The 25887-nt window shown below is 33.0% G+C and overlaps 2 protein-coding genes across 2 annotated transcripts; one reads left to right on the forward strand and one right to left on the reverse strand.

Moving 5' to 3' along the window:
* Positions 1-673: 673 nt before the first annotated feature.
* LOC131617856 (early nodulin-like protein 18) lies at positions 674-2438 on the reverse strand. Its single transcript, XM_058889120.1, has 2 exons — positions 2118-2438; positions 674-1352 (listed from the first exon to the last, which is right to left on the reverse strand). Exons 1-2 carry the CDS (start codon positions 2326-2328, stop codon positions 853-855), a joined length of 711 nt encoding a protein of 236 aa, XP_058745103.1. The 5' UTR covers positions 2329-2438; the 3' UTR covers positions 674-852.
* Positions 2439-15669: 13231 nt separating this feature from the next.
* Positions 15670-18512, forward strand: LOC131617857 (G2/mitotic-specific cyclin S13-7). Its single transcript, XM_058889122.1, has 9 exons — positions 15670-16047; positions 16240-16360; positions 16442-16484; positions 16609-16818; positions 16940-17059; positions 17152-17400; positions 17520-17681; positions 17785-17966; positions 18059-18512. The coding sequence occupies exons 1-9, from the start codon at positions 16008-16010 to the stop codon at positions 18198-18200; spliced, it is 1269 nt and encodes a 422-aa protein (XP_058745105.1). The 5' UTR covers positions 15670-16007; the 3' UTR covers positions 18201-18512.
* The last annotated feature ends 7375 nt before the right edge of the window (positions 18513-25887 follow it).

The raw sequence follows: 25887 nt of genomic DNA on the forward strand, positions 1-25887 counted from the left end.
AATAAGGACAATCTCCATTGATCTTCACCATGTGTGATAGTCAAGAAGAGGTGAAACAAGAACAAGAACTGGATTCTCATTTGGGCGAAGATATTAAGAATTTGTGAAATTTGTGACGAAATCATAGTAACTCTAGTCATTTGAGAGACGATTAAGATTGATAAAAGTGGAAAATAATGAACAAAGACTACCCGAGCATATGTTTCTGATACCATGTTAACGAGAAATCATTTTTCCAATAGGGATTAAATTTCACTACAAAGGAGCATATCATAGCCTTTTATAGTTCTAGGCTCAAGACTACTCTCTTAAGCCATTAATACAGTTGGCATTACTGTATTTTAAAGGTTAACGGGCCTAGATAAACCAGAAAAGGGAAAAGCCTAATACATTTTACAAAAACTAAACAGAAAAATGATATAACCATAAACAAACAAACATGATCCTTGATATAAAAAGAAAAGTCACATTGTTCAAACTATTTCAAGTTAAACTACAATCCGTCATAATAACATGTCTAAGAATTGCAACAAACATTGCGGCCTCTTTAGCTTTGCCATTAACATCTCTGCCCCACCATGATTTGGCATTGATTCATATAGATAATAATAATCATATTTTATTATTTTCATATAATAATAGGACCTTCAATGAAGTGAAAAAGAAAAACAAATTTCTGGAACTTTTATTCTTTTTCAATATATATTATTTGAAGTTTACACCATAAATATAATTTGAAGTTTATACAACAATATAACATATATGGTATATCCTATCTCACACCTCACATCAACAAAATAATAACACCTATAAAAAAATTACAATAAAATAAATAAATGGTATTTTCACTTACTAAAACAACAAAAACATTCCTAACAAGACAAGAAACACATAAAACTTGCTGTAAAGTTGTGCATACTTCAACACTGAACAAGAATCAGATTTCACATCACTTGATTTATCATCATCTTTGTCTTCCTTAGGATTGTTAAAATTGGAAGGAACAGTCGTGTCCGGTGCCGAATCATCGTCACCGGATACCGGACTTGCGGGAGCCGGAGAATCATCGTCTGGTAGAAGACTTTTCGGCAACCCTAATCCATGAGTCACATTTATTTTGAAATGTTGTCCATTCTTGCATTGCTCACCATCATAATCACTTGAGAAGAAATATGTTGGTCCTTCTTTCAGCAAAGGAACTGCCACTGTGAGTGGAGTTACTTCACCGTTGGATTGAGCACCTGATGACCATTGGACTGTGTCTTTGTCTTGTGCATCGTCGTAGTCACATTGTTTGTATGTTGTGAAATTGTATGTTTGAACAATAGTGTGGTTACTGTCGGTATTGAAAACTACATACAAAATCAAAATAACATCATAAGTACCACGTCCACTCTCCGTGTGACCACTCTGAATCAATCTGTCAGTAATCAGTGATTCAGAGTGGTCACTCGGTGTGAAAAGAGAATATTTGTAACGAAAGAAAGGAATAAAAACAAGAAAAAGTACTGAAACTGTCATTTTCAGTAACTAATTTTCTTTATTAAGCTACGTACTTTGAGAATAATTAGAGTTGTGAAAGATTCTATAACAAGAATAGAACATTGTACTTTTGTTAGTGCTTCTAATTTAAGCATACTTTTATAAATTGACTAAATGCTTCAACAAAAGCAAAAAAACAGCATAAACATCACATGGAGGAAATAAAAAACACAACCACTTAGGTGATATCAGTAATCATAATTCATACTAATAAATAGTATAGTTGAAAATTTTAACCAATCTAATTTTTGCCTCTCTCATAAACTACTTTGAAGAAATGAATAAATTAAATCACAAACAAGACTCGTAATAATATGCTTAAAAACAAAAGAATTACAAGATGAATGATCATACCATCAAAATTTATCTTGTTTACCTGTCATGATTTTTGTCAATTTGATTAGATACCATAGTAGTGTTGACTATTTAATCTAAAAAGAGTTTAATTTTATAAAACATTTTTCATGATCTAATATTTATGATTATAAACAGAACATAGTTCAGTGTAAATTGGAGATCAAATTATTGAGATCACTAAAACATATATGCTATAAAAAGTGATTAAAATGACTTACTGAGAAAATCCCCCAAGCTGAATTGTTTCTTGGCAACCCATTTCTGATAATTAACAGCAGGTTTTTCAAGTTTGTCAAACCAGCCTAGAGAATCTCCCACTGTGTAATTTTTGTAAGCTCCAACAGATCCTAAGAAACATGAAAGAAAAATACAAGAAAGAGTTGAGAATAGAAACCATGTTGATGATGATGAGTTTCTTCTATGTTCCATTATTCTTGATGTGTGTGTGAAATTATTGTGAATAGAAGCAAACTAAGTAAGTAGCTTTTTTTTATGAGTTAGTGGATGAGAATGTAGGATTCATATGCTGCCAGCTATGGTTTGTCAAGTGGTTTATATTTAAGAAGCCTTGCTTTTCTGATGAATTACTAAAATATACAATAGGTTGGTTAATCTCAATTATTTGAGTTAATAAATCTCACCCGGTTTGTAAAGTGAAAATTGTATGCATAATTGCATATATTCAAAATTAAATATTTGAAACGTAGATATATTTTTAAATCGTAGTTGTGGGGATCGAACCGTGGTCCTTCTTACTAAGTTCAGCGCTAATCATCACTGAGCCAACTAACGATTGGTTAAGGTGAGACATTTATAAATATGTATAAACATATATTTAGATTTGAAAGTTATTACCGACATTGTTTGGTATAACAAATAGTTATTTTGGTATTCTAATTTGATATTCTAAATTTAGTAATATTAGTTAAGTTATATCACGACAAAAATCATAATAATTGAGGAGTCAAAGAAACACCAAGAATAGACAAATGATCATGCCCACCAAAAGATTATAAATAGTTGATGATGATATATTATATGAGTCATTAAAAATTGAGAATTCAATATCTCTTTTATGAAAATGCAAAGAAAAATTATAATTGAATTGATTCTCTTTGTGTAAAAGTTATAAGGAAAACTAAGTTTCAAGCATTAGAAATTCCTAAGTTCAGATCTAAGAGTTAGAGTCATGTGATCACAACATGATAAAGCCATGAGGAAGTTGACACGTGGAAGAAGCTATGGCGGTAAGTCGGTGGCATTCTGACACTGCATGTGTTTCATAAAAAAAAATGGATATTTGGGTGGGTAGGGTATGTAATAAAGAAATGCTTTTATTTTATTTTAATTATACATATCAATTATTAATTTATTAAAAACTCTTTCAAAATTATTAGAAAAATAATTTGTTGGCTACTTAGTGCAATTAATAGGGGTTTGTATGGATGGATTTATTTGAGTTTACTATCTATTATTATAAATTTTGTGACTCTTAGAAAGTTTAAACAAAACAGTTCATATTATTTTTGATATATTTTTTAAATTTATTTTCATAAAGTTTTCAAAATATCTAATAAAAACTACTTATAACATATATGAAAATAATTTAAATTTATTTTATCTTTTAATATAAAAATGACAAGTTTATTACTAAAAAAATATAAATAAGTTGTTTATCTAAAGAGGCTCTAAGTCAATGATTGAAAGTGTTGAAATACGTAAATCTTAGGTAAGAAACTTTGAATTTTTGTTGAAGAAAAAGGCTAAGCAAAATAAGTATATTGATTATTGAAAATGACGTGAATTTTATTTTATTCTGATATAAAATGCAGCACTCCATTGACAGCTGAGGCATATATAATGCACTAAGGATACAGCTGAGAGCTACATGGGTTTGGGTTTGACTTTATTTTCAACAATTGGCATTGAAAATGATATCTAAACTCCAATGTGTGGTATTTAATTAGTTCAGGTATGACTTGCATATCAAAAAAAGTGAGTGTGGTAGGCGAGTTTGCAAAATTATAATTAGCCTTATAAGATTGAAGACATGTCAAAATATTTTGATTTTATTTCTGCATTGTTGTTTTACATGATAAATGGAAAAAATGTGAACCGAACAAACAAACATACACTTTTAACAATTAGTTTTTGTGTGTTAAATGAGTTTGACCTAATTAGTTTTTGTGTGTTAAATGAGTTTGACCTTTAGAGTGTGTTTGGATGAAGTAATTGGAAATTTTAAAGAAATTTAAAATTCAAAGCAATTCAAATGATTCAATTGAAATCCATTCATTTTTAAATTATTTTGTTTGGATGGAATATTAAGATAATTCATTATTAGATTTTTAGGGTTATTTTTTATAAAATTTAAATTTTTTGGCCCAAAATTAAAAAATTGAAAAGTAGGGATTAATTTGCAATTTTTGAAATTTTTAAGGATCAAATTGTAAATTTTAAAAATTATTAAGGACCAATTTACAATTTTTTGAAAATTTTTAGGGTCAATTATGTAATTTTGAAAAATATGAGGACCAATTTGCAAATTTTGAAGAAATAATAGTAACATGGAGGATGAGAGGAATTTCAAATTCTTTGGTTTTTGGTGTCATTTCAAAATGATTAAATTTAACTTAAGATGAAATACTCCATAAATTTCCATCATTTTAACAATTCTTTATTTTTGTATCCAAACAATAAATTTTGTGCAAATCATTTTAAATTCCCTCAAAACATTACATTACCTCATTTAAATGCTTCATCCAAACACACTCTTAAGATTTATACATGAATGATTTCAGTTGGACTTACGAGATTGTTTGAGTGACCTACGAAAATTTTAGCATAGTTTTTACTTTGTTGTTTTTCATTACTTATGTTAAAATTGATTAGGTTAAGTTTTGGGCTAGCCTCAAGTCCAAAACCGGAGATTCAATTTCGCCCCATCCTATAAAGACCACATTGGCACGGAAACAAGTACGATTGTTCGATCCAAAATTTACTTCATATTAATTACTCAAAGACTAATTTGGACGTTAGAGTGCTAACGTTGCAGGTCCTCCCTACGCAACTGTGTTGGAACGACTTGAGTTACCTCGTGACCGCACCAGAGCAACGTGCGTCGTCACTCTAGGGATTTGTATCAATAGTTTTGTTTCCTACAGAACAGTGACCTCGTTTGTCTGTGAGAGTCGTCTGTTAATTTCTACGAATCTCCACAATTGGACATTGATCTAGCCAATCCTCCTATTCAGTCAGGTTTTTATCGGTTCGATGAGATTTTTTCGATTTGGATCCAAACCAATTAGACAATTACATTTAGATGAACACGGTCTAATTTTTTAGATCAACTTCTTCTTCAACTTTCGCCATAAATATGATAAGCAAATATTCATTCATAAAAATTGAATCCATTCTTCTATGATTTGACGAATTTACCACCGCAGGCAAGGAAGGAGCAAGGAGATGATAGATAAATTTTGGAATTTCGAGATCATGAGAAGGTGGAAGAAGTTCCCAACATTTTTCTTCCACTGGTCTTTACTGTTATCATCACTAATCTTTCCATTTTAAGGATCCTCGTAGATGAAGGAAGCTCTGGCAATGTACTATACTTCAAAATTTTCATTAAACTCGGTCGAACAAAACAAGATCTAAAGCCATGTGAAGGCCAAAGCCTACTTCCCTTTAAGGAATCTTCTACCCGTCCCAGCGAATGAATATACTTATCGGTCACCTAAAGAGCGGGGATTAGGAGAAAGGCGGTGAAGATTTTTTCCTTCGTTGTTCCATGCGACAATGTTTACAACCTTATTCTCGATCGACCATTTATGGCGGCTCTAGATATCGTAGCTTCCCATGTGCACATGAAATTGAAATACAATTACGATCAAAGTTAGCATCAGTGGAGCTCGTCATATACAATTTGAGGTATTGAAGAAGTCTGTAGCAGCCACCACCGTCCATAAAAAGAGTGTCGGGGAGGATAGTAGGCGAAGAATATAATCAACCTTGATGCTTGCAAGGAGGAGTTGTCTCTAGGAGACGAATTGGGACTCTCAATCAGGACTAAGGCAAAGATCTTGAAACCAGTTTTAGATTGAGACTTCGAGACCATCCAGCTGGACGATAATCATGCGAGGTATGTAAAATAGGAGTCGACCTGCCTGCTGAAGTAAAGGAAGGATTGATGAGATATTTGAGAGTCATCGCCAATATGTTCGTCATTTCCCCTCATGAGACGTCGAGAATAGATCCCAGTGTGGCGTGTCACCAAATGAATGTTGATTTCTATGTTCAATATGTGTCACAAATGTGAAGGCGACAATCTCCTGAGAAGGCATGGGCGGCGATAAAGACCGTCAAAAGGTTACTTGTTGCAGTGAAAATAACAAGTGCAATATTATTGTATCCATAGAAATTGATTGTGTTTAAAGACTGGTTCAACCGTTTTTATGATTCTAAACAAGGGTTGTTTATAATTGTTTTGTCATGAAAAATAAAATGACATAAACTAAATTGAGATTTTGGCGTTAATAGTGAGAAAACTTCTCAGGGGTAGATTTTGTCATCGTTCATTCTTATGTATAACTATTGACCACTAATATGCTCTTTTACTCAGCTATTAATATTATCACATGTTACTCTCATCGTATTTCATCTATTACTCAACAATGTGAAATCAGCTATTTTACCTAATATGCGATCTCTAACACTATTAAATACACTAACATTAAATAGGGATGGCAACGGGTGTCCGTGGGTGCGGGTTTTATACTACCCAAACCCGCACCCGAAATTACCACCCGAACCCGAACCCAAACCCAAAAGCTATTCGGGTGACAAAATAACACCCACGCCCACACCCGTTGGGTTTGGGTTTTTTCACTCAAACCCAAACCCGCAACAAAATACATAAAATATATTTTTCTTACAACTTTCCATAAAAATATATATATATATATATATTATATATATTATATATATATATATTATATAATATATTATATTTATAATATATATATATATATATATATATATTATATAATATATTATATTTATAATATATATATATATATATATATATATATATATATATATATTCGGGTGTGATTTCGGGTTTCGGGCGCGGGTTTCACACTACCCAAACCCACACCCGAAATATCGGGTGGCACCCGAACCCAAACCCAAACCCAGTCAACTCGGGTTTTCACCCGTTGAAACGAGTTCGGGTGCGGGTGGGCCCCGCGGGTTTGGGTCTGTTTGCCATCCCTAACATTAAAGTTTCAATATAACTCACCATTTAATCATATTAATTCTAAATTTTTTCATAAATTCGAAGAGAATTAGGACTAATATTCATGATTCTAACATAACTTATTAGTGAATAATTGATCAGTGCATTTTGATGCACATTCCTCTACGGTTGTAATTATACATTTCCATGGTTTGCTTGTCTTATTTTTGTATTTTATAATGTTTTTATATTTTAGTTTATTTTTATTGTTATTTGATTTTCGTATTTAATTTTCAGCTTTAACAGTCTGCACGGAAACGATCATATCTGGAGTTCCAGGAGTCCGATTGAGGCGTTCTAAGAATCGCCGGAAAGCTAAGAGAAAGAGCTACAACTTTTATGTTGTAGTCAAAGTCAGAATCGGAACCTATATTTCCCAGAATTGCGTTTAAAGCTGCAGCACTATTTAATTTTCAGTTTTTGGGTCGTTTAGTAGTGGGCCTGGTTTTGTCATTTGACCCAGTTGGGTCATAAACGTTTTTTGGCTGATTCCTAATAGGTCTAGCAGCCGTGTTACTGTTTATCACGTTTTACTATTCAGAATTTTGTTTCCACTCTTTTGCTTTGTACGCTTGAATGGAGAACTAAACATCCAGAGTCGATCTACTGTAATCGAATTCCAAAAGCTTTGAGGTTTTTATTTTATCAATTCAATTTCGTTTCTCTTTCAATTATATTCTATGAATTTGCATTTGCTTAATCTGTTATTTCGTGGAATATTTTGATTAATTTCGTATGATTGTATTCCTAACCGTTAATCGTTGTTTACGTCGCTTCGTCGTTAAATTGCGTTTCTATATCGTGTTTGCTTAATTCGCGATTGTATTAATCCGTTTGCTTAATTCGGAATAGGAATCCAATCTGTTTAATATCTTTTGCGCTTGTCAATTGATATTGAAATCGAATAGAGATCGAAGCCGCTTAGGGAATTGGTAAGGTAGAAACCCATGATAAGCCGGAACCGAAAACAGTAGATTGGCTTAATTTTATAATCACTTTTTCAAAACAGCTTATTTCAATAATCACTTATTAAGCACTTTTTTCTATTTCGACCATCAAACCAAACCCCCCCAATTCGATTTCAGTTAGTAATAACAAGAATCCTTGAGACGATATTCGAGTCAATTGTCGCTGTACTACGCTTTTTAAAGTTACTCGTTTTTAATCCGCGCGCGACAGCGGATCAAATTGGCGCCGTTGCCGGGGATTCTTGTTGTTATTAACTAATATTAGGCATAGTGTTGTTGCTAGGATTTTTCTTTTTTTTGTGTTGTGTTTGTTCATTTTCAGGGTTGCAATTCCGGTTGCAGTACCGTGATAAGTTTTCCAGCCTATCAGGTAAGTTTGAAAGCTACTGTTTCGAATCGTTCCGAATTTTTTCCACAAAGTCAGGAAAAAATCGACGAACAGTACTCCTTTAGAATTTTTATTTGTCTTCATTAGATTAAATTTCGTGCTTTTGTATTTTTTTGAATTCATTTTAATCATATTTGTTTTTTAGTGTAAAAAAAAATGGGAGACTCATTGGATCAATTGGCTTATCTTATTAATTTGATGGAAGCAAGAGAACATCAATCGTGCTATCAAAATCATATTCCACTTGCGATTTGCAATATTTGTTCTTCAAATTTTCATGGTAATGATGCATGTCCTATGTTGTTAGATACTAATTTTTATGGTGAGACCCAAATGGTAGGTGATCTTCAAGGACAATACTCATACATTGAAGAGCACCCTATTTGGCCATATCAACAATTTCAACAAAATGCATCATTGAAAGCTGACACACAATCATATTTGGAAGAAATTATCAAGTAAATGGCTGAAAATAATAAGCGAATGACTGAAAATAATTTGCAATTTCAACAACATATGCAATCTATGTTTCCAGTTAAAAAAGTCCAAGGTGAACAAATAATCTCAAGTGTCCATCAAATTCAAGAGAACGTGATGTTTCATGATGATGTACAACCTGTTGCATCGTTAGAGTTAACACGATGTGATACCAACCTTGATGAATTTCCAGGTGAGCCCATTAAAATCGTGTTTGTTTCATATGATGAACTCATAGTAAGAAACAAAAATTCAAGTGAATGCATGAAAGAGATTATGCCACAAAATTTCTTGAAATCTGATTTGGATGAATTATATACTTCTCTTGAAGTAGATAACTCTCTTGAAATTTTTGCTTGTGAATGTGGTGTTTGTAATATTTGTCTTGAGATCAATGCAGCCATTTTAGGTGAAGATAGTTTGATGTTGACAACCACTTGTGCAGAAAGCAAATTCAACAACTCTTGAATTTGACAAAAAGAATGTGGATTTTTGTCATAAGCAACCATTGTCCATAGCAGAATTTTTTTTGGTGGAAACTCTAATTAAGCCAAACAACATGGTGTTATCTTTCACCATTTGTGCATCTCTTCCACCTATTTTATCTGACTCACAAGCTAAATATAGATTTTCTATTTTTCATACTTTTGTTATTGCAGGTTTACCATATGTGCAGACTATTCCTCCTAAGCCACCAGATTTTTTACTAATATCCAAGTTCACTTGCTATTTACTTTTTCCTATTTCATGTGTTCGTAATGCAGAAAGGCCTCCACCAAAACCACCAGACATGAAAGCTACATTCCACCTTAACCCCTCGGGTGTGTTCTTTCCTTTCTCTCACTCTTATTTCATATTTATGTCCTTTCATTGAGGACAATGTATGTCTTAAGTGTGGGGGAGAGAATCATTTATTTGTTTTGTTTTCTTTCAAAAAAAATTTGTTTTAATTTCAACCAATAAAAAATGCATCTTCTTGAAAGTTTTAGGCTATAGACTGATTTGAGTCGAGTTTGCGGAGACGTGGGAAAAATTCACAAGATCGGTATCGTTCTAACACCATAAGTCTCCTGCATATGGAAATCGATTTGAATTTTTTTATTATGTTTTAGCCTTAAATTCTCATTCTCTGACAGCTCTTGAGTAGTTTATTTTAGCAGTCGGCACCATCTCTCACACACTTTACGCAGGGAAGCCGATGAATATAAGTGAGTGTTCCGAAAAAAAATAGAAAAAGAAAAGGGGAATGCACCTTCTAAGTTTGGTAACCCTCACCCGGTCACTTAACCCAACGATTGTGGAACTTTCAAAAGAAAAAGTTGAATAAGACTCTTTGTTAGTTGGTTCAGCGGTTTCTGGTGCTGAACTTGGTAGGGAAGATTACGGTCCGATCCCCCGCAACTACAATTGGGGAATAAAAGGGGTAATACCACTTAGGTACCAGAGCCCCATGCAAAAAAGGATCAGTGTCACTAACCGGTCGTCCTGCTATAAGTGTGTGGAGATAACGGGCTTAATGTGATTGCGCCTGAATGAAAAAGAGCAAAAAGGATGAGTAAGTTAGGCTATGGTATAATAATATGATTTTAATTGGTTTGTGTATTTAGGAGGCTTATGTCTGCATATCTGTGGTTAGTGTCCTTACGATGTCCTTAGTGTGCAAGATTAGTACCTGTCGATGCAAACTTACCGGAAGAAGATTGGTAGCCTAGGATGAGTAACTGTTGATGTATTTGTGCTTTCTTTGTTTTGTTTTTCATTTTGCTCGGAGTGCAAAAGTTCAAGTGTGGGGGAATTTGATCAGTGCATTTTGATGCACATTCCTCTACGGTTGTACTTATACATTTCCATGGTTTGCTTGTCTTATTTTTGTATTTTATAATGTTTTTATATTTTAGTTTATTTTTATTGTTATTTGATTTTCGTATTTAATTTTCAGCTTTAACAGTCTGCACGGAAACAATCATATCTGGAGTTTCAGGAGTCCGATTGAGGCGTTCTAAGAATCGCCGAAAAGCTAAGAGAAAGAGCTACAACTTTTATGTTGGAGTCAAAGTCAGAATCGGAACCTATATTTCCCAGAATTGCGTTTAAAGCTGCAGCACTATTTAATTTTCAGTTTTTGGGTCGTTTAGTAGTGGGTCTGGTTTTGTCATTTGACCCAGTTGGGTCATAAACGTTTTTTGGCTGATTCCTAATAGGTCTAGCAGCCGTGTTACTGTTTATCACGTTTTACTATTCACAATTTTGTTTCCACTCTTTTGCTTTGTACGCTTGAATGGAGAACTAAACATCCAGAGTCGATCTACTGTAATCGAATTCCAAAAGCTTTGAGGTTTTTATTTTATCAATTCAATTTCGTTTCTCTTTCAATTATATTCTATGAATTTGCATTTGCTTAATCTGTTATTTCGTGGAATATTTTGATTAATTTCGTATGATTGTATTCCTAACTGTTAATCGTTGTTTACGTCGCTTCGTCGTTAAATTGCGTTTCTATATCGTGTTTGCTTAATCCGCGATTGTATTAATCCGTTTGCTTAATTCGGAATAGGAATCCAATCTGTTTAATATCTTTTGCGCTTGTCAATTGATATTGAAATCGAATAGAGATCGAAGCCGCTTAGGGAATTGGTAAGGTAGAAACCCATGATAAGCCGGAACCGAAAACAGTAGATTGGCTTAATTTTATAATCACTTTTTCAAAACAGCTTATTTCAATAATCACTTATTAAGCACTTTTTTCTATTTCGACCATCAAACCAAACCCCCCCAATTCGATTTCAGTTAGTAATAACAAGAATCCTTGAGATGATATTCGAGTCAATTGTCGCTGTACTACGCTTTTTAAAGTTACTCATTTTTGATCCGTGTGCGACAGCGGATCAATAATCAAAAATAATTGGTCCGTTAATTTATGGTTATAACTAGTGGTGAAACTCACTAAGAAGAAAAAAAACAAAATCAGTTGATTTAAATATATTTATATTTATTCATATCTTTTTTTATCGATCACGGTGGCTTGGAAGAATTGTTGTCACGACATAAAGAAGGAGGTTAGGTCTCAGATCCATTAGATTTACTAATGAAGCAAGCAAATTGGTTCAATGCTGGAGCATAATTAACAAGACTGTTTCTTGGGCCAACATTCTAAAAGCAAGAGTTTTCAGGAAGGGTCGTCAGCACAAATATCATGTATTTTTTTATCGATTTGGTTGCAAGGATTATCTTCAAGAGTTAATGGAGAATTCTACTTGGTTGATTAGTAAGGGTGATAATATCAAACTTTGGCGCGACAATTGGTGCGGGGAGACACTTGTGAATATGCTACAGATTCCAGAAGACAAGATTCACCATTTGAAGGATTGTCTTAAAAGCATTTTGTTGGGAAATTCTTGAGCTGCCCAATAATCTTGTTCACCTTTTTCCTGCCTTCCTTCAGTTAGATTCTAAAATCCATGTCAGTTGTTTAAATGAGGATAAATTGATTTGGAAACTGTCTGTCAGTGAAGAGATCTCTCTAAAGAAGGCGTATAGTCATGTTAGCAGTGATGGTCTGAACGAGCAGGGTTTTGCATGGTGAGATTTGATTTGGCATCCTTTTATCCCTTCGCCTCAATCCGTTTTTTTTTTGGAGATTGATTAATAGCAAGTTGCCAACTAATGATGCTCTTGGCAAAAGAGATGTTAACTTGTCGTCAATTTGCAGTCTATGTTATATGGTAGAGGAAAACCTCTCTCATTTGTTTTTTAGCTGCAGGTATTCTAAAGCGGTTTGGACTTGGCTTGGTAGCATGCTTGATTCTAGAATAATAATCAATAATCTTGCGGACTATTTGACGGTGATGAAGTATAATGGTTTTAATCAATGCAATGTTGCTCATATTGCCTCTTGTATTGCAGCGGTCAACTGCATTTGGCATGCTAGAAATATCGCAAGGTTTCAAAATCAACATATTCATTGGACTTCTTCTTGCTCCTCCATCACTTCTCTTACTAGGTTGGCTGAGAATCCCACATCCGGCTCTTTGAATTTGTCTATCAAAGATTTTGCGGTTTTGAAGAATTTTTCTATCAACATTAGCAATCCAAAGCCCCAGATTTGCATTGAGGTTTTGTGGTCTATCCCCATCAGGGGGTGGCAGAAGGTCAACATTGATGGCGCTTCCAGTGGTGTCCCGGTTATGGCAGCCAATGGGAGCCTTTTTCGTAGCCATCTCGGGTGAGTATCTTGGTACCTTTGCGTGTTTTTTAGGTCAGAAGAACACGCTTTTTGCAGAGCTTATGGGAGATATTTTAGCCATTGAGTGGGCGGTCAACCGGAATTGGTCGAACCTTTGGTTGGAAATCGATTCTAAATAGTTGTTTTGGCGTTCAGTAAACCTTCTGTTGTGCCTTGGAAGATTAGGTACAGATGGGACAACTGTATGCAAAAGCTACGTAATTTTAATTTTTGGCTACTCATATTTTTGCCCCTTGCCATATAGGCGATTTTTGGTTTACCCCTGTAAATTTTGTTGTTGTAAAACTAACCTTATCAAATGAAATTCTGTCGTTTTAGACCTCGCAAGAAAATGACACATGTCATTTGCTTATGTGGCGCGCTCATTGTGTATTATTTTTTAAAAATTGAATTACCATTAGACTATAACAATTTACTTGTCAAATTTCCACAATGTATATATTATTATTGCTTACTTATTAATATTTTATTCAAATATCTCTTCTTTAACATTATTTTATTTAAACATAACTTACTTATTAAAACCCCTTTAAAAAAATAATCATGTTTTTAGTCCAAGGAGTTCAATTAAAACTCCTTAACATACCGGTTCCGTAATTGGCTATAAGTAGCATACAACAATTGTTTTTTTTTAAATTTAAATACAATAAATTTATATTTAATTTAATTTAATTAATTGAGTTATTTGAATAATAAGTATTTACATTAAATTTTGTTTATTAATTTATATTTTGGACTTTAAATTATTCAATTTTACATTTGCACAACTATTAGCACGACATTAAAATAATGAGTAATTTGGTGTAAAAATATAGTGATTTTTTAATGAACGATCGTGTAAATTTTTTTATACTATGCATATTAGTTAAACTCAAAAATATATAGGTAAACGTGTTAAAGGATCATAAAATTCAAGTCATAATATTTTTTCAAACAATTGCCATTTTAAAATAAAATTAGTTTAACAATACAAAATAATTAGTCGTTATTATTTTATTTGTGAATGACTTAATATAAACTTTTATTTTCCATGCAACAGATAGTCTACTAGTTTTATTTTGAAAAATAAATAAAAACAGATTCTTGTTTTATTCCAAGGATAAAAGAGCTGATTTGTTTATCTAGGTACTTTTATGAGTTTAGTGTCGTAGAATATTAGTTTAAATTAAAATTTCACAAACATTCAATATAAGAAATCAAATTTATTATATCATATCTATAATTTTAGAACATATTTAAAATATTAGGTGTGTACAAAATTAATTCAAATTAAGAGTTAAAAGTTAGTGCACTGATAGTGTAAAATAATTTTACACTGTCATCCAATAAAAAATTATTAAAATGTCATGTTATTAAAAAAAATTAAATAAGAAAAGAATTTAATTGGAATACACTGACGGTGTAAAGAAGTTTTACACCGTCAGTGAATCACAACCGTTAATCTATTGAAAGTGGTTGACTTTTATTTTAATTTTTTTAAAAATAATATGATTGAGTGGTTGTGATGCATTAAGAGTGTAAAAAGTTTTACACTGATAGTGCATAGCAATTAAACTCATAAAAAAATGCTTTAATTGAATATATGGTGGTGATTGATTGAAAGTATGATCACTTTTCTCTTCAAATTAATAGTGCGAGTTTATAAGAAAAATATTTATAGTACATATCCTTTGAATATTATTGTTAAAATAATAAATAAAAACCTATTTTTCTACCAAAAATAAATAAAATCATTTCTTTTACAAGAATAATTGAAATACTTAATTTTCTTAGAATGATAATAATAATTATAATTATAATATTTGACAGAAATAAATAAAAACATATTTTGTTGATCAAATTTAAATAAATTATTGTTTTACAAGAATAATTCAAATTCTTAATTTGTTTTAATAATAATTATTTAAATAAGTGTAAAGATGTTTTATACTGTCAATAAATCAAAGTCGTTAAAGTTTTTTAAATATTTAATTTTTTTTAATAACATGTAAAATATTACTTATAAATCATTGTGATGCACCGACCGTATAAAATATTTTACAGTGATCATGCATAACAATTAATCTATTTGTTATTTTGTTGACCAAATTTAAATCAAATTATTTTTTTACTAGAATAATTCAAATACTTGATTTTTTATATAATAATAATAATACAATAAATTAATAAATATTCTTTTAAAGCAAATAATATATAGTAAAAAGATAATACAAAATAAATTACAAAAAGATAAAAGTGCCTAAAAAAAGATCAAAACAAGGAAGGAGCGGTTAGAACTTAGAAGACTCGTCACTGAGGCAACGGCTAGAAAAAAGTGTAAGAAAAGAAAAAGCGTTGAAAACGTAAACCGTAAGCGTTCGATAAGCGTCGGATAACAAAACAGAAATCCAACGGTTAAAATTGACCAAAAAAATCGACCGTTGGAAGTCTCGTTTATAAATCATTTCGTAATTCGCAAACATTGCTATCACAGAGAAAAACAAAAAACACTGAAAATTCACAATCGTTGTAACCAAGAACAAAGCGAGGGAACGAACTGGTGTGTATCTGTGATCGGTTACAAAGGTTGAATGCGTAGTTGAGGTGGCGACTTTCGACGAAGAAAGCATCGGAGGAGAAGAAGAAGGGAAGAGGAACAGTCGGATTCGTGTGTTTCTTTCTTCGATCTTCTCGAGTTTCGGTGGTGTTTTTGGATCCAATTTTCAAGAAGAACCTCATAATAATCTAAGTCTAACTATGGCGTCTAAAGCTATCGCTCCAATTGAACAACCCAGAGGTTTGTTTGTTTGTTCTTTCTCATCTTTAGTGAAATGGAATACTAAGGGTTATTTGGTAATTTAGTTTAAGAATTAGGGTTTATGTGATTCTGTAAAATGTTGATTTGATTGTTTGTTGAGTGTGGTTTTTTTGTAATATGATGTTTTTTGTTGTTGAAAGTTCTGATTTTTTCTGTTGTGAATGGATTTAGGTGAGAATAAGAAAAAGAATGTAGGAGTAGAAGGAAGAAACAGAAAGGTTCTTGGAGATATTGGAAATCTTGTGATTAATCCTGCAGATCCTCATGCTAATGAGCCTAAGCGCATCACAAGGTTTGGGTTTTATTTATTTTTTAATTAAAGTTAATTTTTTTAAACAATTTTTTTAAAATTTGTTTGTTGGTTTTGTTGCAGGAATCAATTAGCTGCTATTGCTCAAGCAGCAGAGAAGAACAAGGTGCATTTTTATCCTTGTTATTGAGTTTACTTTATCCTAATTTTATTAAATTTTTAAAGGAATTTTGAAGATTCTTGTAAGGCTTTATTTGAATCTGTTTTGGTGGAATTTGATATTGTTGTAGATATTAGTACCTGATGTTGTCAATGGAAACTTTGTTGCTGCCAAAAAGATGGAACAAGCTCAGAAACCTGCTGAACATGAAGTTATTGTCATCAGCTCTGATGATGAATCTGAAGTGAAAGAGAAACAGCCTCTTAAAGGAAGAAAGTTAAGAGAAAGATCTAAGATAAATGTCAGGACATTCAGTTCTGTGCTTTCAGCTAGAAGCAAGGTTAATATATGTGTAACCCCTTTGTTTTCTATTTCTCATGTGAAAATCTGGTTTTGTATTTAGAGAGTGTTGTGTTTCAATTAGACTAAAGTATGGTCTTTTGTTTGGTTGTTTAACTCAGGCTGCTGGTAGAAATGTGCCAAATGATATGGTAATGAACATTGATGCAACTGACAAGGATAATGAGTTGGCTGCAACTGAGTACATTGATGATATTTATCAGTTTTACAAACTCAGCGAAGTAATGTTCTGTTCTATGTTTTGTTTTGTGTACATTGATGATAGTTTCTTATTCCATATTATCTAATATTGTGAATTTGATGATTGACACAGGATGACTGTCCTGTACATGATTACATGGTTTCACAGCCAGATATAAATGCCAAGATGAGAGCGATTCTTGTTGATTGGTTGATTGAAGTTCATCGGAAATTCGAACTCATGCCAGAAACTTTCTATCTGACTCTTAATATTGTTGACCGATTTTTGTCCATGAAGGCTGTTCCTAGAAAGGAACTTCAGCTTGTTGGCATAAGCTCAATGCTTATTGCTTCTAAATATGAAGAGATATGGGCACCAGAGGTAAAATTCCTTTTTCCTTATACATGTCATTTAATGTGTCTATGATGAAATATTAACACTGCAAAAGTGTTTTATATGGTGAGTTGAATGTGCCTTTGTTTCCTCTTATGTGTATACAGGTTACTGACTTTGTATGCATATCAGACAATGCCTATGTTAGAGAACAGGTTCTGGTTATGGAGAAAACAATCTTGGGAAAATTGGAATGGTATTTAACAGTTCCTACTCCTTATGTTTTTCTGGTTCGGTACATCAAAGCCTCCACTCCCTCTGATGAACAGGTATATATAACAATTATTTATAAAGTTTTGATTGTGAAATTTATTACAGTTTAATGTGATTTGGCTTTGTTTAATGTGGAATTTGATTTTCTCAATGTTGTAGATGGAGAATATGGTGAATTTCCTAGCTGAACTTTCTATGATGCATTATGTTACTGTATCATTGTACTCTCCTTCTATGATTGCTGCTTCTGCTGTTTATGCCGCAAGATCTACACTTAAGAGGAGTCCTTTGTGGACTGACACTCTCAAGCACTACACAGGCTATTCTGAGGAGCAACTAAGGTAGTATCATCAGCACAGTTCTATTATGTTTTGGATATTCTACTAGATGTTTGTTTTTTATGAAAGTAATATTTTGTTGTTAATGGTGTCAGGGATTGTGCCACACACATGGTCAGTTTTCATTCTGCTGCACCTGAGAGTAAGCTGAGGGCGATTTACAAGAAATTCTGTAGCACAGATCGTTGTTCTGTTGCTCTGGTGGCTCCAGCCAAAAACTTGTCAGCAGAGTCTTAAATGGATTTCTAGTGTAGGGTGCTTTTTTTTTTTTGGATGATTGTATCTAATCAATCATTAAACAAATATAATGTACATGGTCATTACTATGATCTATATGGTTGTGATTATATTAACTATCATGATCTGAAACTTATGGATGGTTTTCATTTAGGAAATTTCATTACTACTATGATCTACATGATCATTATTAGGATCTATATGATGTGTTTTTTCAAGTGTGTAACAAAAGTTTGAGTTTGGAACTATATTCCTCTCAAGCACAGGTTGATTCTTTTGTAGTGCCATGAAATGAAATTTAGTGTTTGGCAATTGTTTTTGTGTTGATTTTGTTTTATGAGCCTATATTGGCAATTGAAATGAAATATAGCCAAACACTTCACTTTCAAAGTGTTTGGCTATATTTGCACACTCTTCATTTAACCGTGGAAACTTCCATGCATCTTCATGCTGCTTGAAAGCCACTATGCATCAGAAGATAATTTCACTGTCATAGGAATGACAAATGGTCATTAAAATTTTGATGGTAACAGAACTATACATGAAAGTCTAGGGGTATTTTTAGTTTTTCATGGTGTGCATTATTATAAAAGAAATTCCCAAATGATTTTGATAAAGTTTGGTTACAAGCCGCATTGGATGTTTGAGCCCACACCCCTCAAGTTTATATAGTCCACACTATTGCATTTTCGAAATCTAAAAAAAATGCAAAAACTTCATTTCATAATGGGCATTCATTTTCTAAACTCCATTCATTTTTATTAAAGCAAAATTTTCGCTACTGCCCATTTCAACCACGCCTCCATGCTTGCCTGCCGAACGTTACACCGTGCGTCCGGTAAAGTTCCTTCTTTTTTAAACTATTTTTTCTGATTCCGGCGAGAATTTTTTCCCCATATGACACAGTGTAATACGGTGGGGTAACACACAGCTCTCAAACACATTTCCCTAAATGCCACAATCTGAAAATTAATTTTCAAGTGCCACATTTTTTAACCATGTTGTCATTTGACTTGGAGACATGGTGGAGCTCACGCTGACAGCAAAGCATGTCGCCATCTCATTGGGAGACATAGTGGAGCCTGTCTGAAAAAGTGAGCATGTCGCCATTTGACTTGGAGACATGCTATTATTTTATTTTATTTTTTCGTTTTTGTTATTTTAACTATTTTGTTATATTGAGTTTATTTTTGTTATATATATTTATATTATATAAATCCAATAAATAATTTAAATGGTTTAAAATTATTTTTTTAATTAATTTTAATTTTTTTAAACTATTTTTTAATTGATGTAAAATCATAATTTAAATTATTTATTGGATTTATATAATATAAATATATATAACAAAAATAAACTCAATATAATAAAATAGTTAAAATAACAAAAACGAAAAATAAAATAAAATAATAGCATGTCTCCAAGTCAAATGGCGACATGCTCACTTTCTCAGACGGGCTCCATTATGTCTCCCAATGAGATGGCGACATGCTTTGCAGTTAGCGTGGGCCCCACCATGTCTTTAAGTCAAATGGCGACATGGTCCAAAAGTGTGGCATTCTCAGAATTAATTTACAGATTGTGGCATTTAGGGAAATGTATTTGAGATATGGGGAAAAAATTCTTCCAGCGAAGACTCTGAAATTGCATTTCCAGAATAAATTTATTCATAGAATTGGGCGTGGTTCAAAAATGAATGAATTGTGTGTGAATTGGGTGCGTAGATATATTTTAGGAATCTAGGGGTATTTTTTGGTTTTTCACGATGTGTGCTAATAACTTATAGGGTGCATTAAGAAATTCACAAATGATTTTTGATAAAAGTTTGGTTACACAGGCGCATTGGATGTTTGACCCCACCCCTTAAGTTGGTCTACACTACTTTTGGCAGATTAATTGTCGGTAAAATCTAAATGAGTGATTGCATTTTTAAGTTGTTCTTTCTACCTTTATGTTCTCCCCCACCATGGTGAAAGTGATTTCATTTTTAAGTTGTTCTTTCTACCCTTATGTTCTCCCCCCACCATTGTGAAAGTCTCAAATGCCCCTAACATCTGGAGATGCATCTCCGGACGCACCTTTTTCACACACATCTCAACGAAATTGTTGAGAAATCCTTGTTCTGTCTAAATTTGGTCCGAATATGCATCCCCGTATGCACAGAAAGGTTGATTCGGAGACATGTATCTCCGTAATCCCCTTAGTAAATGTTTTTCAACTTTCCGGTTAGTTCAAAACAGCAACATGCATAAACAATGGCAGAAAGCCAACATAAATTAACATCAAAATAAATATTACCCAGATAATAAACATTACATAAATTTAGTATTAGATGTCATTACAAACGGGTGGTTCAAGACGTTGCAACATTCTTATCATATATTCTATTAATCTTTGAATCGTCGCATCACTTCGATCAGACCTTTAGTTGAGCCGGTAAAAGGTATTCCACACAAGCTTCAAATTATCATCCATTTTTTAGTTCAAGCATGGTGAATCATATCCTCCATTGTTGTCAATCGAGGGTGAAACTCAAGCATATTCAATTTGGATTTCAGATCAAGGAGAAGTATGTCCTCAGAGATCCTAAACTGAAGTGGGGGATTTCGCTCCATTAAAATACACAAATGCAAGATGGGGGATAAAGGCTCATTCTGGTTTTTGTATAAAAAAGGAATGGGAGACATTGTTTATAGAAATTGTAGATCAATAAGAACCTTACAAACTATATTATATAATCCAGACAGAATTCAGAGATGCATCTCTGATTTTGTCCTTTTTTTCAAAAAAATAAGGGTATATTCTGAGATACATCTCTATATATTATCACACGTGTTGTACCCCAAAATTTGCTCACCCTTTTCAAATATTCAAAATTATTTCAAAATTGATTTTTTATAAAAAATCTTGGGGTCATCTACATTGATATCTTGAATTTTACAAATATTCAATTTAAAGTCTATTTTAAAATATAATAATTTACTCTTAAATTATTCATATTTTAATAAATAGCAAATTGTTTGCCTGACTTCATACACTTTCAATTGGCTTTTTATTTCAAACAAATAACATAACACGATTCGTAAAAAAATAAGATTTGCAAGCAGAAGGTCACGGGTACAAATCCCGCTTGATGCACTTTAGTCATATTTTTTGCTATTTTTTAATCTTTTTTGCACCTAGACACAAGTATGTCCAGGTTCTTAATCTTGGTGACCAAGAGAGTCCATGGACCCTTGGGTTGGATCATTTTCTTATTTAGGATGTTTTAACCTAATTCCCATTCTATAAAAAGAGCACTCTCCACCCTTATTTTCATCAACAATCATCCACAATCATTCACAATTTTACGCTACACAAACACTCACAATTTTACAAACATTTTTCATAGGGTTTTTTTCAAAACCTCTATTTTTTTGCCAATGGTTTCCATATGAGGCTGCTCTTCCTTATATCTCCACTGTTTAGGAATTGAAACAATGTTTGTACATCGTCAGCACAGTCTGTTCAAAAGCATCATGTATGACATCATGGTATCGTTTTCGTCATCCTCCCCCTAAAAGCTTACAGCTTTATCAAGAGTTGAATATCACAAAAAGAAATAAGAAACACAGTTTAAATATAGTGATAACGAATGGATTCAAAACAAACATATGTAATGCATTAATGAGAAAACAAAGTCTAACATAATAGTACGTGTTTAAGCCAACAAAAGAAATCACAAATGAAAATTCAAATGTCACTTCAGACGATGTGTCTTGTAGCTTCGAAATTTGATTGAAGATAGAAAAATTCATTCTGACCATCTGGTGTGAACTCGAAAACTCCTTCGTCAATCAGATCCTAGATCCTATGTTTCAATGGACCACAGTCCTCAGTATCGTGACCAGGACTATTAGAATGATAAGCACATCTCGCGTTATGTTTGTAACCAAGAGCAGGGTCGGCTGGAGCTGAGTATGGAGGCAACAGAGTTATCAAGTTCTGCTTGAGCAATTGTTGTAAAGCTTAAGGCAGCGACATGTGTAACGGGTAAATGGTCGTTTAGGTTTGGATTTCCAAGTATGTTGACCACCTTTCTGCCTACGCTGATCTTTCTGTTGTTGAACTCGTGGTGCGACAACCCTATAAGACCTTCTTCCTTCAATTGAAAGACTATCAGTAGTACCTATCTCTTTCCTTATCTTATCCTCATCTTTCTCTCAACCAAGTTAGCTTGTTTTACCGGAGGTTGACTGATGATTGGATCCCTGACTCTATTGTCTTGAAGTTTATTGACGAGGACTCTCAACTCTTCTTGCCCCCGAGCTATGTTTTGGATAAGAGCCATCTGACCAATCATTTGGATTCTCATCTCTGCCATCTCGGCTTGTAGTTGTTCCAACTGATCATCCTTGTTCTCTTCAGGACTTTCCTTTTTCATGTCCTTAGCGAGGAAGGCTTTCAACTTTTCTTTCCCCTTGAATAGGTTTAGAACCAATTCCTGGAATTGAGCATTTTGGGACTGAAGATCCTTGGTTCAAGAGCCATTTCTGAGGAATAAAATAACAAGAAGATAAGAAACCTGTCTTTAGGACACCTGTTATGCAAGATGATATGTATGTAAAGGCATATGCAATGTTTTCAAGGATCTCTATGGAATATAGTTTGCAACATTAGAAATTTGGTTGTAGCTTTGTATGAAGAACTTTGACTTTTCATCTTTGATTCCATAAGAATCAAGCTCACCATATGAAGTGGTTCATAGCCTCGTTCAGGATACTGTACTTTTGAGTTTGAAGGCATCTGGCTAGAGGAAAATAAATCCTCTTGCCCCTTGATAGAAATTTGGCTCTTGGTAATCCTTCTATAATAGCACTTGGAAATTGTGCGCCATGAATCCCTAAGATCTTTGAAAAAGGTTAGTTGACACGCTATGTTATGATGATATGATGGTATGTGGATGTTATGCATTGGGTAAAAGCATAAGGTGATGAGGACAAGTAAGTCCAACAAAGAGTTCAAGTTGTTGGAGTACAAACAAATCCTGCAAGAAATTCAAGTTGTTAGATAATGAATGCAAACAAGTCACACAAGAGTCTTAGGTTTAAAGGCTTGCATGAAGTCCATAGGTACCTTTCCCACACTGAGGTTTAGTTGGTTCAACCTGTCCTAAACGGGTCCTAGAGATCTCATATCACAAATCTTTCTCGCAGACTTTATTTTAGTATGGCACTCGAACGGCCGACAAAAAACATCCCGAAAGTCCAATCTCAATGAGTGTAGCTTCGAGCATCAACTAACTTCAGTCAAATCCAAAGTCGGCTATCTCGCTACTTCCTAAAGGCCAAAGCTGGGTTTACTAAGGTTCTAAGGGCAAATTAGTGCTTAATGACACTACGTGACAACCTAATGTTATCCTCGATCCGATTCAAGAAACATCAGTACAAACCGTGGGCTTTATCTGATCGAGGTTTTGTGCCTGATTTCCGACCGAAACCGACCGATGTCCAGCCCGACTCCTCTGTACTAATATCTCATCCTTTCAAAAAGAATGTGCATACCATTTCTATTAAGTAAGTATTTATTTATTTATTATTGTAACCAACATTTAAAATAATATTCTCTCCGTCTCAAAAAAATATCACATTTGTAAAAATTATTTATCTCAAAATAAACATCACTTTTAGTTTCCAATGTAAGTTTAAGTTTTATCTTTTATTTACACCTTATAATTAATACTTTTAATTTACTATTTCTTTCCCATTGCATTAATGATAATAAAAATACACCAATGACAAATAAAAAATAATTTAGTAAAATTGTAATTCTTTCTTTTTTATTTATTATATTTTTTTACTCTATATAAAAGTGTCAATTATGGTATGAGGTATTCATAGCCCGTTATTAGAGCTGTTAAAATGGGCTAGCCCATATGGGCCGGCCTGTCAGGCTCGAAAAATTATAGGGCTTGAGTCTTAAAATTAGAGTCCATATTTTTCAGGGTCTTTTTAGCCCAGTCTTGAAAAGCCCGCTACTCATTAAGGCTAGCCCATATGGACCGTGGGTAGCCCATTAAGCCTGCATAAGTATAAATTTTAAAAGTATATAATAATAATAATAATATTATCTTAACCCAAAATAGCATATTAATTTTTCTCATTTCACTAAATTTTATCTTTATTTTATTCAATCTTTCTCTTTTAAATATTATACATTAATATAATCAACATTTTTTCATCGTATTATATTAATTTTTCTCTTATAATAAATATTCAAGTATTATTTTATACAATTTAGGCATATATTGTATTTAGAAACACATTATAGTATTTATAAGAGATAATATAGTACTTAAAAATGTATTATGTTTAAAATAACATGATTTTTAATTTTATTTATAATAAATATTATGGAGCTTTTATTTTAATTTTTTTAAAATAAAAAAGCTCATTTAGGGGGCGGATAGCCTGAAGCCCATCTAGGGCCGGGCTCGGGTAGTAAATCTCGAGCCCATATTACACGTGACCTTTTTGACCCAGCCCTGAAAAGCCCAGGGCCCGTTTAGGGCCGGGTAGCCCATATTGACAACTCTACCCGTTATGGTGATATTTTCATGAAGGTATTTTGTGGTGATTCTAAGGATAAAGTTTCTTTATCTAAATCTTTGTGGTGAAAGGATATTATCAAAATAGGGTCGTTGCCTTATAAAGATCCAATGGTGGACTATTGCAAGTTTGATATCGGTAAATGTTATTTCACTCCCTTTTGGGAAGCTAGATGGGTGGAGGATACTATTTTAAGGGAGGATTTTCCGGAGCTTTATTCGTTATCTTGCTTTAAAAAGGTGTCGGTTGGTGGGACGAGAGGGTGGAATAATGATGTGTGGTGTTGGAGAGATTTTGGTATAAAAGATAGTCTTTTGACACCCGATATTCTTAATTCTATTTCCTCTCTTTGTTTGAAATTACCGAATGTGGTTTGGATGATTGTGAAAAAGTGAGTTGGCGAGGGGAAAATGGAGGTGCCTTTACGGTAGCCTCTTGTTACAACTTTTATGCTAGTTTTCGCATTTCTTTTGGGCCCCGAAATAGGAATGATGCGGTGTTGGGCAAGATTTGGAAGATGGAGGTTCCTTATAAAATTAAGACATTTGGTTGAAGGCTTTTTGTGAATAGATTACTAGCTAAAGATCTTTTGAAGATTAGAGGTATTTCTTTTTTTTTTTAAACTCATTAAAGTGTTCTTTTTGTGAAGTTGAGTTGGAAAGTACAGGGCTGGCCCAAGGGCCAAGCTACCCAAGCTAGGGCTTTAAGCCTCAAAAGTTAGGACTTAAAAAAGGCCTCAAATTTTTTTATTTAGTTATAAAAATATATAATGACACTTGAGTTACATATATTATTGTAGTTGAGTTGGTAAAATATAGGTCTCTTTTCCTTTTGGTATTGAATTCAACCCTTAGCAACCACAAAATTAATATTTTCAAATACATTTTAAAGGCTTCATTTTAAAATTTGCTTTAGGCCTCTAAACGAGTTGGGCCGGCCCTGGGAAAGTAAGATCATTTTTTTTTAATTGTAAAGTGGTGAATATTATTTGGATTGATATTGCTCTTTGGATTGATAAACCGATAGGTAATGAGGAGGATTGTTTTGCAAATTTTTTGGATTGATATTCATATTGTAAGGGCAAGAAGGTTAAGGAGGGT

Source organism: Vicia villosa, linkage group LG7 (genome assembly GCF_029867415.1).
Source record: "Vicia villosa cultivar HV-30 ecotype Madison, WI linkage group LG7, Vvil1.0, whole genome shotgun sequence".
Lineage (NCBI taxonomy): Eukaryota > Viridiplantae > Streptophyta > Magnoliopsida > Fabales > Fabaceae > Vicia > Vicia villosa.

What these genes read in the sequence shown, in the direction of transcription:
- LOC131617856 (XM_058889120.1), bottom strand. Translation starts at nt 2,328, where the DNA reads ATGGAACATAGAAGAAACTCATCATCATCAACATGGTTTCTATTCTCA. An exon ending in CAGCTTGGGGGATTTTCTCA is followed by an intron (nt 1,353 to 2,117) that starts GTAAGTCATTTT and finishes TTTTGTATGTAG; the next exon opens with TTTTCAATACCGACAGTAAC.
- LOC131617857 (XM_058889122.1), top strand. Translation starts at nt 16,008, where the DNA reads ATGGCGTCTAAAGCTATCGCTCCAATTGAACAACCCAGAG. An exon ending in AAGCAGCAGAGAAGAACAAG is followed by an intron (nt 16,485 to 16,608) that starts GTGCATTTTTAT and finishes ATATTGTTGTAG; the next exon opens with ATATTAGTACCTGATGTTGT. An exon ending in AAGAGATATGGGCACCAGAG is followed by an intron (nt 17,401 to 17,519) that starts GTAAAATTCCTT and finishes ATGTGTATACAG; the next exon opens with GTTACTGACTTTGTATGCAT.